Source organism: Clytia hemisphaerica, unplaced genomic scaffold (genome assembly GCF_902728285.1).
Source record: "Clytia hemisphaerica strain Z4C2 unplaced genomic scaffold, Clytia hemisphaerica genome assembly, whole genome shotgun sequence".
Classification (NCBI taxonomy): domain Eukaryota; kingdom Metazoa; phylum Cnidaria; class Hydrozoa; order Leptothecata; family Clytiidae; genus Clytia; species Clytia hemisphaerica.
In genome coordinates, this window is record NW_027103875.1 from 552,364 (window position 1) to 566,896 (window position 14,533).

Below are 14,533 nucleotides of genomic sequence, written 5' to 3' on the forward strand. Positions count from 1 at the left end.
TTTTCATAGGCAAGTGTGACTTTGAACACTGATAAAAAGTTCGTCTCTAATAGCAACGGATAAGCTAAACAGGATAGCTCCAAAATGTAAACATTCCAAATCAAAGATGGCCACACACTACAGCGCAAATCAGGTGACTTTTTTTGCTTGGAAATTTATCTGAGGAATGTTTTCTTGAACAAACTGAAGAAATTAATTGGAGGTTTCTGACACTGTTAGCTGAATTGAAGTTGTATTTGATATTATCTTACTAATTGGTATACAACATCAAGATGTAAAATATTGGACGTCTATACCTTTCGAAAAAATTAGCTAATTTTAATTTTATGCCAGAAAGAAAGCCCATTTTTTTTCTCCATTTTACACCCTTTCAGTGTAGCGTCGCCTGCCTATAGCGTACCTTGTAGCCTTGCCTGTGTGGCCAATTGTACTTCTTTTTCACCATACCTTTTTATCAAGCCATGTACTGTAATCCCCTTGTAATAATATTATCCCTACAAAATTTTATCAGATCTTGAATATTTACATTTTTAAATTTTTGTTTTATTTTAGTACGAAAATGCTTTTGCTGCCAATCGACTTCAAAACTATCAAGTCCCAAATGACTTCAAAGAGGTATTATTTTACGCAATATCTTGCATTCACGTGTACCCATACAAAAAGTGGCATGACTTGACTTGCTTATTCCCATTTATGATGATGATGATATATCTTTCTTTTTTCAGGTCTATGGACATGTTCATTAAAAAAGGCAAGCTCTGTGACATATCAAAAAATCAAAAAAATCGTTTTTTGATAATAAATCAAAAAATATTGTACTTAAGTCAACGAAATTTGCTGGATAATTAGGTAACATGGTTACAAAGCCCCTGAAAAGGCCAAATTTCACTTTCTCTGGTTAGTTGAACAAGAATGGATAAAAATGTAACTTTTCAATACAGTTTGAGCTGGAAAAACACTTTTTGATAAATGCATAACAAATGAATAAAATTATCAAAGTTTAGTATATTAACTACCACCTGTTGTTATTCGGACGGGTTTAAGCTTACGGGAAACGAAGATATTGGATAATGAAGTAACTTAGTCAGAAAATCGTAATCTTTCAATAACTTCAATGATATAGAACATAGAAAGTGAAACTTAAAACATAAACATATAAACAAGTTAGATATGATATTGAAATGCTAAAATATTACTGAAATTTCATTAAATGACGCTTTTTTGGATAATTTGTAACAGAATTGATAATATCAGTATATTAACGGTTCTTTTGGCTGAAAAAGACTGTAAACTTAGTCCCAATGTTATTTTTAGAATTGATTAATATTGCACAAGTTCACAAGAGTTGTTTTTTATGAGTGTCATAATCTGGATAACTTTAATAACAGCAGTCAAAGAAACCGAAACTTCAACTTAATAATAAAACTACGAAATAACCATCCCATGCTTTAGATACATCTATATAATACATCTATAACATTAGTACTAGTAATCGTATGGTTTGGAGTGCAATTAACGATTAATCACGAGTAACAAAGGAGAAAATAGTAATTTGCACGAGTCCGAAGGACGAGTGCAAATTACGGTATTTTCTCCTTTGTTACGAGTGATTAATCGTTTATTGCACGACAAAACATACGATTCCGAGGTAATCGTCAGTAAATAATCATTAGTAAATCAATTTCTAACTTTTATTTTTTTGTAAACATTCGAAAACCTCCTTTTTTTCTTTTGTTTAAAAAGAAAACATTGCAGTGTAATTTTTCTTTGTTTTCAATTAAAAAAAACTATTGTAACGTAAAATTTCTTTTTTCTGTTTTATATTGAAGAAAAAAAATGTCTTTGTTTTTTATTATATAGTAAAAAAAGTCTCTGACACAGGACTTGGGAGCTAGAAAAGAATAAGGGGACAAAAGTGTCCCCCCGCCGAAGAGTGCAAAAAGTGGTAATAGTGCAATTAACGATTAATTGCACTCCTCTAAACCAATCAGATTCGAGTAATTTTGCACGGCTGACGATTATATAAAATAATATCAAAGTAATGAGTTTTCCTTTAAAATCATTAAATTATAATCATTTCATTTTTTTCCAGTATGGATAACAAAGTAACAAATCTTATCGATTTTCTGAGCTATTTAAAGTGCGAATTCAGGAGATCAAAAAAATTTGTGTTTTTTAGCGCATTTTGTTACAAAATTATCCAAAATCTGTCCATTAATAATGATTCCATGCACCAAATGTTCAACAGAACTAAAATGTGCTGCTTTTGTCAATCTCCTGTCCAAAAAGAGACCTATGAAGCTTTAAGACCATTTAAAGAAATGGTGGAATATGTAAAGGTGTATGAATGGCAGTTGATTTAACGAGCTATTTCAGGTTAGCTCTCAAAAAATGTTACATAATTATCCGATTCTCGCCAAGCAATTGTCCCTATTCTGCCAACCAATGCAAAAATATTAAGGCCAAGAAACTGTTTGAGTTTTACCTCAAACCATCTCTTTATATTAACAATATCTGGATATTATGAAACAGCCTATTCTGACCTTTGAGTTGTGTTTCATCATTATCCAGTGAATATTTTAACAAAATTTTTGTGTTACAATAGTATCCAATGTACCCTTAATAAGTTCTATAGGTCAAAATATCTAAAGGTTTTGTTGATTAGCTGATCTAGAAATCATTATCCAGCTTAACTGAAAATGTTGATGTTACATCATTATCCAGCACTGTACAAAGTTCAAATTAGCATACCTTTTGATATTTTAAAGTAACAAAAATTCTGTTACTAGATTATCCAAGCAGAACACTTCACCTTAACCATCAGACTAATTTGAGTTACGATAAGAAATTGTTAACCATCAAAATGGATAAATTTGTAACAAAGGCATGAAATGTCACAGAAACCTTAAAAACTTGCCTTTTTCAGGGATATGTTATAGCGGAGCTGGATAACACACATTTAAAAAAGCCTTGTTCTATCTCTGTCCCTGACATTAAAATTTGATATGAAATTTAACTTTTTTATTTACAAACTCGTGAAATTTGGATTTCCTCTTAGCCAATGATTCTGCTGCTGCATTTATCGTTCACGATTAAAAACTTTTAATTATCAAGAGGGTCTGTAAAACATTGGTGAATGACAATTTAAAAAAATGAAAAACATTGTTTTCATTAGTAAAGTTATAAGAAGCTTCTTCTCTAAGATTATAAATAGTACTTTTTCATTTAAAATACCGCGCTACACCGCGGGGTGCCTCACTTTCTAACTGATATTTTCAGATAGCAAGTCGGTATGTCTGATTATGGAAAAAATTTCAAGTCAATTGAAACAATATTTGTCAAAATATTTACATCCGAAATTTTTAAAGAGAAATCATGAAAGCTTCCTCAATTCATAACACACGCTGATAAAAATAGATTTCATTTACAAGGAAGCTTTTGGGGTATCTTCTACAAATATTATTTTGATGAAAAGCGGAAACATCATAGCAAAATATTTGCAAACGTACTGCATGAATACTTTGTCTGCATCATTTTTCTTATAAAAACAGAACACTCAAGGGGACAGAGATGGATTTCTATTATCAACAGTTTACAATAGAAAAGACAAAGAAGCAATCCGCTAAGGAATTCTCGTCCTTCATCCAGCTCCGCTATAACATATCCCTGCCTTTTTTAATGAACATGTCCCTATGTACATTTAAAAATCTCCTAAACGAAAAATAACCCTAAGGGCTTTCGAGCTCGAAAGGACATGAAATGAAAATACTATGTACAGTAAAAGGAAAGAAAGCCCATTCAGACTATATACTTAGTACCTTTGTTAACCCCTGCTGTGGTGAAGATAACCCGTCCCTTCCCTTATTCCCTTATCATCTAGGCTACGTCATATCTTCCTCGTTTCGAGCGTGAAACTCCTACTTACCGGGCTATGAGCACTGCTCTTGTTTTGAATATTGAAATTCTCCAGATAAATCGCATGCGCACTGAGGTTTTAATGAAACAATAGAGAGTTTCGAAGCCTAAGCCAAGCAGCTGTGTTTTAAACATTCTTTTATTTAAAATCTCTATTTATAAACATCTTTTGTGAATTTTGTCTATTATGTTTAAACCTATTAATAAGCAATTCCCGGTGGGGGTCACTAGTGGCCGCCTATAGCAGTGCCTATAGACCAAGAGTAAGTCCTTAAAGCTTGGATCTGTCTATTGTGTAGACTACTTATCATCTAATTTCTACGTACACAGCCCCAACAATATCCGCTTTGATTATTTTATTAATCACAAATACAGTCCATTGATTTGAAATTATGATTAAGATTAATAGCTTTTGATAAAAAGGCTCTGAAACAATTTTGTATAAATCTAGTAAAATATTTTTACTCATATTTCTAGCACCCAACAGCGCGAAAAGGTTGCACCAAAATCATCAGCAACAATCGTGGCCATCTTCTCGACAATGTTCCACGCTCTAAACAATCTCCCTGGGGAACTTTCAAGGGAACTTGGGATGATCACCTAGGGCTTCAAAAGAACCCTGCTAAAGAGACTCCCTCAAAAGTGACCAGTAACCGATTAAAATCGCCATCACCCGAACAAAATGAAAAGAGTGTGGTTAATGAAGAAGTTATACAGCCCACTCAACATAAGGAACAAATTGTGGAATGAAACTTTTTTTTCCTAATACAAAAACACTATCAATCAAATTTATTCAAATTTTTAGATTTTTATTTTCTTGGTCCCTCTTTTTTGCATAAATTATTTTTAAAACATTTTTGTACATATTGCTCTATTTTTTTGATTTTTAATTTACTGTGACATGCAGTATAGGCTATAATAAATACAAATGAACTGAAAAAAACTGAGATTTGACCGTAATTCGATCATTCTGTGAGCATTGGTTCTGACATGTACTTACGCTACTTTGAGAACCCCGGCACTTTTATCATAACAGTACTGTTTGTTGTGACAAAAGGAAGAAAGAAGAAGGAAATTTATCAAAGGAAGGATCTTTTTTGTAAAAATGGGTAACCCTATACGCTTTTATTTGGATTCGCTCAAGAAAAGCACTTTTCAATAATAGGGAAATTGAACATCCCTGGGTAGTCACAAGCTCGGGATATTTCATTTTCCATAGCTAAGAAGCTGTTGCACCTTCCCTAGCTAGGGGTTTGTTGGGAAAAAATCCAGATTTATAGATCTGGAAATACATCTCCATAGCCTTAGGGAATCAAATACTATTTTTTCTGTGATCTGATCATGATGAACGTCCAGACTGTAGAGCTATAAGACTCGAGTTTTTTTTTGCAGTGATATATTGAAAATTTATTCATCCTATATGATTTTCTCATAAAAATTCACAAAAGATTAAAAAACTAATACATAAATAGACTACAAAATTTTGTTATTTGTGTTATTTGTGGTTCAAAATCCACGAAATTTATAGCAGCCCGCCTGATACTACATATTGAACTTGGGATGAGATGAAATTATATAATTTCGTTGTAAAGTTAAAATTACTAGAAGTTACTTTCGTCAATTCATGATATGCACCACTGGAGAGTCTTCTGAGAACTTTTAAAATTTTCCACCCAATACGTCACTTAAACAATAGAAAAAGAGACGTATTGTGTGGAACAAAAACAGACAAGTTGCACAATTTCGTGAAGTCATTGCAGTGAAACTCGTTAATATTTTCAATTCACAAACTTTCTCTTGTTACTTCACCATTTAAAAGCAGAAAGCGAAATTGTTGACGCTCTTAGGGGTATCTACTGTTGATCGCCTCACGAGGTGTAAACTCAAAAAACATTATTCTACAATTTAAAAAAAAGTAATTAAAATGCCAATTTAATTTGTTGTTTTACGGGCCAAACTATTCAAAAGAAAGGGTCGGTCGGTCGGTCGGCTAAAAAATAAAAGTAAAAGTAGAATTTAACCAATAAAATCGGCTAAAAAGGCAGCAAAAACTATTATATCTTGACAAAAATGCGAAATAGAGAAAAAAAAGACACAAAAAGCTCGAATTCATGGGTAAAATTAAAAATTGAACATAAAATTCTAAAAACCTTGGAAAAAGTGCTGAAATTTTGAAAATTTGACTGTCTGCAAAGCAATGAAAATAAAGGTGTACTACCAAAATCAATTTTATTTTTATTTCGATTTTTGGAATTTCAGGGTCGGTCGGGCCCGTAAACAACTAATCGAATTGGTCTCGCCTAATAAATGTTTTTTAATCTTTTCGATACTTTTCGAGGAATGACATCTTTTGTAGTCATTCGTCAAATCAACAAGCACCTATATCCAATCTCACTCAACCACCAGTGTGCAAACAACAACAACGATGTATTCCATGGGGATTTCCCTGCTTGTCAAGAAACTTGCAATTGTGATAATTGATCGAGAATTTCTTTCTCAGAAGCAATTTTATCCAACTAAAACAATAAACACAATTTTCTTATCATTCAATATTTCCTTGTGCGTCATAGGAAAAACCAGAAAAAATCACAGTGAGTTTTTTGGTAAAGTCATACTCGCTGCCATCCATGGAAAAAAGAAACAGTAAGTAATTCACCCGAAAAATCATGATGATTTCTTTGATTTTTCCTGTATATCAAGGGTCCCCCCTTGATTAACTGTAGAAAAAAGTACCATATGTCCGCCATTATTGATTTGAGGGTGTTCCCATCTTCCTGGGGGTGGGGCTTTTTTTTTTGGTTATTCCTGACATGTTCCTGGACCTCTGTGTAAAATTTCATCTCTACACCATTTTTGTCTGGATAGTTATGCAATTCTACCTGACTATAAGGGCTCTGACCATAGTCTGAAAATTGATACTAGTATCTGAACATAAAGATTAAAGTTTCGATTCTTTAACACTTTTAACAAAGAATCGCCTTTATAAATTGCTTTTTAATTAAGAATTTAATTGCAAAAATGACATTATGAACTTTAAAAAAACGTTAATAATATGTTGCATCACCTTCTTTTATAAAAAGTGCTAAGTTTTAATGGGTAATTAACCTTTTTGTTTCCAAGTTTTTTCAAACTGTCCGCAAAGAATTGAACCATTTTAATTATTTCAGAAAATTTTTCTAAATTAATGCATCAAAAGTTATGGTTGTTTTTCTATGAAGAATTGGGATGGAAAATTGGTCAAAAAGCACTATTTTCAAGATTTTGAAGCAAATAAGCTTTTAGAAAAATTTTCCGAAAAAATAATTTTAGTTCGATAAAAGATACACCATCTACCGCAAAAATCTTTTAAATTCAAAATGTTTTTTCTTCGCCGAAACTAAGCTCTTCAAAGTTGAAATACTCTTCTTCGCAAAATTCTTCATTTTCTTCTTCATCAAATTTTTTCATTGCGATTTTTCAATTTTCAGACTCACGGATAATTGGCCTAACAGAAAATGTCAAAGTTTTGTCCGGTACATCAGGCAGAAATTCATATATCATAAGGGGCAAATATTAAAAATTCACTATGGTCAGAGCCCTTAAACACCATGAGGTACCAAGCCTTGTCGGATTAACAATTTGAAAGTCTTTCAGTTGTCTAAATTTTTTACCTGGTTCTTTTCGAGTGTTTTTCCGTCCTTTTGTTTGGTTTTCAAATCTTCGATTTGCCGAAGTTTCTAAAAACGCAAAAAGTTTATTGTTTTTCTTGTAAATTTGGGGGCTCGCATTATTAGATATCTAATGACCTTATGGATTAATTCTATCTTAATTCGTCTTTACTTTAAATCTTTTGTAACCCTTAAGGATACTGAAATTAGATTAAATGGATTTACGACCGTGCTTTAGCAGGATTCCAAAGGTACCGTTAAGGGCTGCACATAACCCGTATTCTCCACTTGTAAAGCTGACTCCTGTACAGAGTAGAAACCTTGGAAACAAAATACTATCGTACTTTCTTAAGTCCTTTGATTTTCTTGTCAGTTTCGAGATCTCCCGATGGTGCAGCTGATCCAGCGCTTTGGTTTGTCGACGAAGGTGGAACGGGACCAGGCTAAAATATAATATTTACATGATTGTAAAGTCTGTTTCAAATAATTGGCAGTCCGCAAATTTTGATAAATAGTTCTTGAAGGGGAAAAGACTTGGAGGTAATACCTCATTTGAATTTTTACTTTTCTAAAAAGTTTTGACTTCTGATTTCAAAGTATACAGAACTATCAATTATCTTTCTAGGATCAAAACTTAACCCTCCAAAGTAGGTTAAAACACGGATCCAGGGTGAACAGTGGTAACAAAACAGTACACGGGCAGGATCCATAAATCAGGTAAAAACTCTACCCGAACTTACCTCTGCGGTTTCTTGCTTGGCACGTGCTTTGGCTTCACGTTTCTTTTTATTTTTCAGAGCGTTAGCAGACATGTTTTGTTGTTGATCAACTCTTTGGTTGGAAGGCTTCTCGTGCTCGTGCTAAAGAGAAAGATTGATCAAACAACAGGTATAGGTGGAAAGCCTTTAAACGATTTGAGATTTTCATCAAGAGATATAGATTAACCCATTCAAGTGCTATCAAGCCGGGACAACTCTTTCTTAGTTTGCATGCATGTGCATGTGAAATAATATCAAGAAACTTAAAAATAATACCTTGATAATACAGAAGAATCAAAGCTACAGACACACACATCTTTAAAAAATCAAGAAGTAGGTGGATTGGAAAATGTATCTCGCGGGTAGAAAATCTTCGAAAAATAAAACATTTGCGGCGGGAGAGCTTTTCGGAATATTTCGCACAGAAAATTTTTAAAGAGAACGAAAATGCAGGAAAAAGAAGTCTGCATAGTGAAAATTCTTACGATGGCCAATTTCTTGACAGGTTGGCCTCTGGCGGAAGGTGGACGATATGCTTGTTGTTTCACTAAGGAGGAAGAAAAATGAAGAGAAATTATACAATGAGTTGTAGACAATTGTTAAAAAATAAACGGATAAAAAGAAGTGCTGATTCATCAAAATTTAGCGCTTTAAGCGTAAAATCGTCAACGGCTGGTCTTGACCTATTAAACCTGTTGAAAAAGGGGCCCGTTATAGGACTTCTAGGTAAAAAAAAAAAAAAACGACCCATAATGAATTTTAGGGTGTTGTCATCTTCCTGGGGTTCAGAATTTTTTGTAACTTCAAATATACAAATTTCATCTCTATACCATTTTTTCTATGATTTTAATTCTACCTGATCATAAAATCTTCAGACTTGTGGTGAGAAAAATTACGTATCATATCTTTTTTAACAAACAAAGTATTGGCAAATAATGCTTTCCAAAGCCAATAAGAGAAGAATGATGTAAATTTTCAGTAAGTATCAGTAATCGTATGGTTTAGAGTGCAATTAACGATTAATCGCGAGTAACAAAGGAGAAAATAGTAATTTTCACGAGTCCAAAGGACGAGCTTCGTAGAGTCCCGTCGTAGAGTGCAAAGAGTGGTAATAGCCCAATAACAGATTAATCGCACTCCTCTAAACCAATCAGATTCGATTAATTTTGCACGATTGACGAGTACCTTTTCTTTTTTTTATTGTTAAGCAGATGATTGTAACTTCTTAATTATTTAATTATGGGGTATTCGTTCACAGATGAAAAATTCCATTAAAATTGATAAAATCGGAAAGTTATATCCTCTCAGACAACACCACCGTTAAGGCAATAATTGCAATTTCGATATAGTGTTGCTGACCGTTTGGAGGACACCTCTAAATTTCTATCGTTCTTGTATTAAGCGATTGAGTAATGTTTTATAAGTATCATCAGAGTAGCGAATTTCATTATTCTGCTGTTTTTTAAAGAAATAGAACAAGAGAGAGATTTGATGATCAAATGATGTTGATGATTACTGGTTTAGGAATCTAATCTCGTCATACTAACGGCAATCTTTTTGTAATCCAAAAGTAAGGTGTTTTTTATACATTTCTAAAAACTTTTTTTACAACCAGAACAGCTTTTCAAGCGGCACGATTGAGTTATTTTACAACGAGCGTGAGATTATGGAACCTTTTTTCAAAGAGACAAGATCATGGTGTGTTGATGGAGAGAGAGTGCTCCATCGTTATGAACATTTGATTGGCCGTGTTGTTAATGTTTCTGTGTTTTAATTAGTATTCCCTGTAGATTCTTTTTGTTTTCATGTGTCTCTTGAGTCCTCTTTTGTTTAGTGTCCCTTTTGTTTTAAGTGTCTTTTGTATCCCCAAATTGCGTTTTATACGTGTTATATATCATTTGTAATTCCTCTAGGGAAATTAGGATATGTTTATTAACTGTAAATTTTGTAGATAGGAATTAGTTCAACACTGAGAGACGTGAGTGAGTGTCTTGTGTGTGAGAGGTGCGTTTTACTAAAGTTTAATTTACTGTCGTTTTATTTCGGTTCTTTTTGGTTTTGTTACATTTTAAGTTGGTTTAAGTTCAAGAATTGGTGTTTGCATTTTACATTTTCTGTTCTCCATTTTCTGTTTGGTTTCCTTAGGTTACACAGGTTCCTTTTTGTCCATTAAGGCTGAGATATTTCGACCAGTCATATTATTCAAAACATCTTCGTTCTCTCCACTCACATGGTGATGATGTTAGCTATGGAATCGAGGGTTGCTTCAAACCTGAAGAACTTAATGACAGCTCCACCATCAAAGATCGTTGCTGGCTTACCTTCGACGTATGCGGTGGTTGAGACTTTGGGAGCAGGATAATTCTCCTTCGGCTGATTCTGCCAGAACGCCTACAGTGAAAAAAAGGAAAAAATTGTAAAAAATAGTCCTTGTTGAGGATATCGGGTATCCAGGGGGTTAACGATTTTTGTTCAAAAGTGGATATCCAGGGGGTTAAATATCTACAAGGGGGCGGATATCCAGGGGGTAAAGTGTCTTTTCAAGTAAAAAATACGATATCCAGGGGTACTCTTAGGTGCCAAATAAACGGTCCCCCCCGCTTGTTAATTTTTCGAAAATTTTCCAACCCCCCCGGACCTTATTAGGACCCCCCCGTTTATTAATTTTAAAGAATATTTTCACTTGGCTAAAAGAAGTCCCCTTATTTTGCTCCAAAAAGCCTGATTTTAGCCTATATTTACCTTATTTTTGGGTTTTCATAAGTACAATTTCCACCCCCCCCGGCAATTAGGTCCCCCCGTTTATTGAAATTTCAAAAATTTTCCAACCCCCCCGTTTATTCGAACCCCCCCGTTTATTTGGCACCTAAGAGTAAGCATCTTTATAAGAGTAGATATCTGCACTTTGTTAATAAAGTAGGATATCCAGGGGGTTCGATACTTCGAAAAATCAATATCCTCAACAGTGCAGATAAAAAAAATTTCTGGAAAAGCCCAATCCGATGGTTCGGGATTTTTGACACGCGAATTCATTATAATGATCCTGAATACAATCTCTCAACCCGTTTTACTAACTAGTTTTTCTTCTCAAAGGAAAAAAGGCTGTAGTTTTTCCTATCCTTCCGGTCCGTGCAAATTAACATTTTCTTCTTTGTTCTTTGTGATTTATCGGTAATTGAACTCCAAAATGTAGGTTTACTCAACACTTTTATTCACTTGAGAGTAGTGTAAGACTCAAAATTGATCATATGGCACTCGAATTTTCTTCCAACACGCTCAAGCTTTGAATGTTGGGAAAGTTATATCTGGAAGGTTTAGATTACGGAATATCATCAGACCGCGTCAAGGCTTTTTCCGTGAGAGGCCTGAACCCCAGCCATCGTTTTCGTGGATTGTCAGGTCCAAACAAAATATTTTCAGGCTTTCACGCAAGGGCCATTGAGCCCGACTGGGGATGCAGCACATCAAGGACTGACTATCATTCCACTCCGATGGGGTATTGGCCCGCTCATTTCGAGCTTTAGAGTGGGCGGCCGCCAATCCGCCATCGGAATATCAGATAACAAAATTTGAAATTCTAAACAATCGTGAGTCCTATTTCAATTTCAATAAATACTGAAAAGTTCAGCGAAAGAAGAGTCACTACACTTCGAATGATTGCACGTAAATAAAAACGTGCTCTGAAAAGGATGAAGTATCGATGTTCTATGAAAGGTATTCTAATAAAAAAATGTAAAGCCAGAATGTTTAAAATATTATCAGAAGAAATAGGGGAGTGGGTAACAAAACGAGAAAGACCTTACCTCAAAAAGTTCTCCGTTTGGTTTCACATTGAATGTTGCCACGACTTTACCTGTGTAATGCCAAATTTTGTATCTGAAAACATAAAATTGTTTGATATGATATACTGTATCTGAACAACTGGGCACTTTCTACAACAAAGCTTTCCTCAAACTACTATTACCCCCTTCAAAACAAAACATCTTCAACTTCAGCAGGTTTATTGATGATTTAAGGGCTCTGACCATAGTGAATTTTTCATGATTGCCGTGTTTAAAATGTGTTTTCTGCCTGATGTAGCCAACAAAACTATGGCATGTTATACATTTTCTGTTAGACAAACTATTCCTGAATCTGAAAATTCAAAAATTGCTTTGAAAAAATTTGATGAAGAAGAAAATGAAGACTTTTGCGAGGAAGAGTATTTCAACTTTGAAGAGCTTAGTTTCGGCGAAGAAAAAACATTTTGAAATTTTTTTGCAGTAGATGGTGCATCTACCGAACAATAAAAATTTTTGCGGAAAATTTTTGTAAATGCTTCTTTGTCTCGAAATCTTCAAAATAGTAGTTTTTCATCAATTTTTTATCTGGATTTTGCTTAAAAAAACAGTCATAACTTTTGACACATCTTTTTAGAAAAATTTTCCGCAAAATTTAAAATAGTTCAATTCTTTGCGGAAAGTTTGAAAAAAGTTCGAAACAAAGAGGTTAATTACCCATTAAAACTTAGCACTTTTTATAAAAGAAGGTGATGCAACATATTATTAACGTCTTTTTAAAGTTCATAACGTCATTTTTGCAATTAAGTTCTTAATTACTCTTAAGGGGTTTGATTAAAAAGCAATTTATAAAGGCAATTCTTTGTTAAAAGTGTTAAAGAATCTAAAACATAACTTTTATGTTCAGATAATAAAATCAATTTTTCGACTATGGTCAGAGCCCTTAAGACAAAGAAGAGAAGGGTAGGGAGAACCGAATAAACGCTATAAGTGTAAGTCGGCTCTTTCTAATTCGATCTTCAAGGGACCGAGGATTTCCTTCGAATTAGAGGAAGATTCGGAATATGGAAAGTATTTAATAAGAAATTCCACCTGAGGGACCAATACTTTAGTTAGAGTTACAGAAAGATTCGAATTAGAGAGTGTTGCCTTTAGTCGATACTTCTGTTGGGAGGTTTTTTTTTTACTTTTACATAGTGACAAGAATAGGCTTCCGCGGAAAGAGTTTCTTATAGGAAGTATATCTATAGAGGTCTGTGATTCAGAATAAAACAAGAATCAACGAACGTTTTCGGTTAAACTGATATAATACGGTAACAGCTATCGTTTTATAAAATTCATTTCCATGTGAGAGAACTTTGGTAGACAGAAACTCAAGGAGCCTGTCGGTGAAAAACCTCTCATCGTGGATGAGGCGAGAGTGCGCTGGCCTTGTCTCTTAGTAGTTCTTCATACCGGATTAACGCACTTGATCCGAAAAACTGTGTGTCTTGCAAGCTGGCAGACAGTATAAACTATAGCGTAAGACGGTTTCAACAAGACGATTCTTAGACCGCTCAATACAGAACCGGGCATCCTCTGTAAGGAGAAGCTAGTCATCATCATTTAAGACCTATATTATGCAGGGAAGAATATTTTTGAAAAATTAAATAGGGACCTCGATAAGCTTAGCCTGTCCCACACTAGACCAAAGTCTACATCTGACTGAACTTTGCTTTTTGACGATTTTAATGGCGCTGAGTCCAGTGAAGTAGACTAGAGGAATTTGCCATCTTGAATTTTTTCATTTTCGTTTTCAAAAATTGAAAGAAAACAACTAAACAATACAATATATTCTAAAACATCGTCAAAGTTTATTAAACTATAAGAAAACATGAAAATACCTCAAAAGTTTAAAATAATTTGGTCTAATGGTCATGGTTTTCTGTTTGTTTTTCTCCAAAAAAGGAAATTATTTAGTGGTACAGATTTGCTATCCCCCTCAAGCAAAGCCAAAAAACGGAGTATGTCAAATTACACCGGGACACTTATCAGCGTAATCGAGTCTATCAAAAAGTGGGCTCCGGGCTAGTCCCACCCCTACAATGGGCAATTTTTGTTGTTTTTTTAATTATGCCGTGTGTCGGTCTGTTATTGTTAGTGCCAACTTTCTGGTAGCCTATACTAGACGCCAAACGCGTTTATTCTATGCAATTTTTTTTTTTTTTTTTTTTTTACTAAAAAATTAAGCTCCCACAAACGCTACCATCATCTTCCGCCACCAAAATCAACAACAATGGATGAGGATCCACCCAGTGATATATCATCCATTGACATAACATCAACAGAGACTCCACCAAAGTGTACAACTGCAAATTGCTTCGTCCAGACGAACAAACACCCTTAATGCTCCATGGTAAAATGTCTCGTTTAGTTCATTTCAAATGCGCTAACT

At 34.1% G+C, this 14,533-nt stretch overlaps 2 protein-coding genes across 2 annotated transcripts in view; one reads left to right on the forward strand and one right to left on the reverse strand.

Moving 5' to 3' along the window:
- The first annotated feature begins 34 nt into the window (after positions 1-34).
- LOC136808392 (protein Flattop homolog) lies at positions 35-4,862 on the forward strand. Its single transcript, XM_067064931.1, has 3 exons — positions 35-133; positions 553-615; positions 4,393-4,862. The coding sequence occupies exons 1-3, from the start codon at positions 107-109 to the stop codon at positions 4,663-4,665; spliced, it is 363 nt and encodes a 120-aa protein (XP_066921032.1). The 5' UTR covers positions 35-106; the 3' UTR covers positions 4,666-4,862.
- Positions 4,863-6,268: 1,406 nt separating this feature from the next.
- Positions 6,269-14,533, reverse strand: part of LOC136808398 (eukaryotic translation initiation factor 2A-like) — a gene marked incomplete at its 5' end in the record, with an annotated part of 40,064 nt that continues 31,799 nt past the window's right edge. The window contains 7 exon segments of the mRNA XM_067064936.1: positions 6,269-6,431; positions 7,566-7,631; positions 7,907-8,005; positions 8,303-8,422; positions 8,806-8,867; positions 10,642-10,711; positions 12,124-12,196. Of these exon segments, the coding sequence (XP_066921037.1) occupies positions 6,369-6,431; positions 7,566-7,631; positions 7,907-8,005; positions 8,303-8,422; positions 8,806-8,867; positions 10,642-10,711; positions 12,124-12,196 (553 nt within the window). The 3' untranslated portion in view covers positions 6,269-6,368.

Coding starts and splice junctions, on each gene's coding strand:
- LOC136808392 (XM_067064931.1), top strand. CDS start 107: ATGGCCACACACTACAGCGCAAATCAG. Junction 134..552: donor CACACTACAGCGCAAATCAG/GTGACTTTTTTT, acceptor GTTTTATTTTAG/TACGAAAATGCTTTTGCTGC. Junction 616..4,392: donor TCCCAAATGACTTCAAAGAG/GTATTATTTTAC, acceptor TCATATTTCTAG/CACCCAACAGCGCGAAAAGG.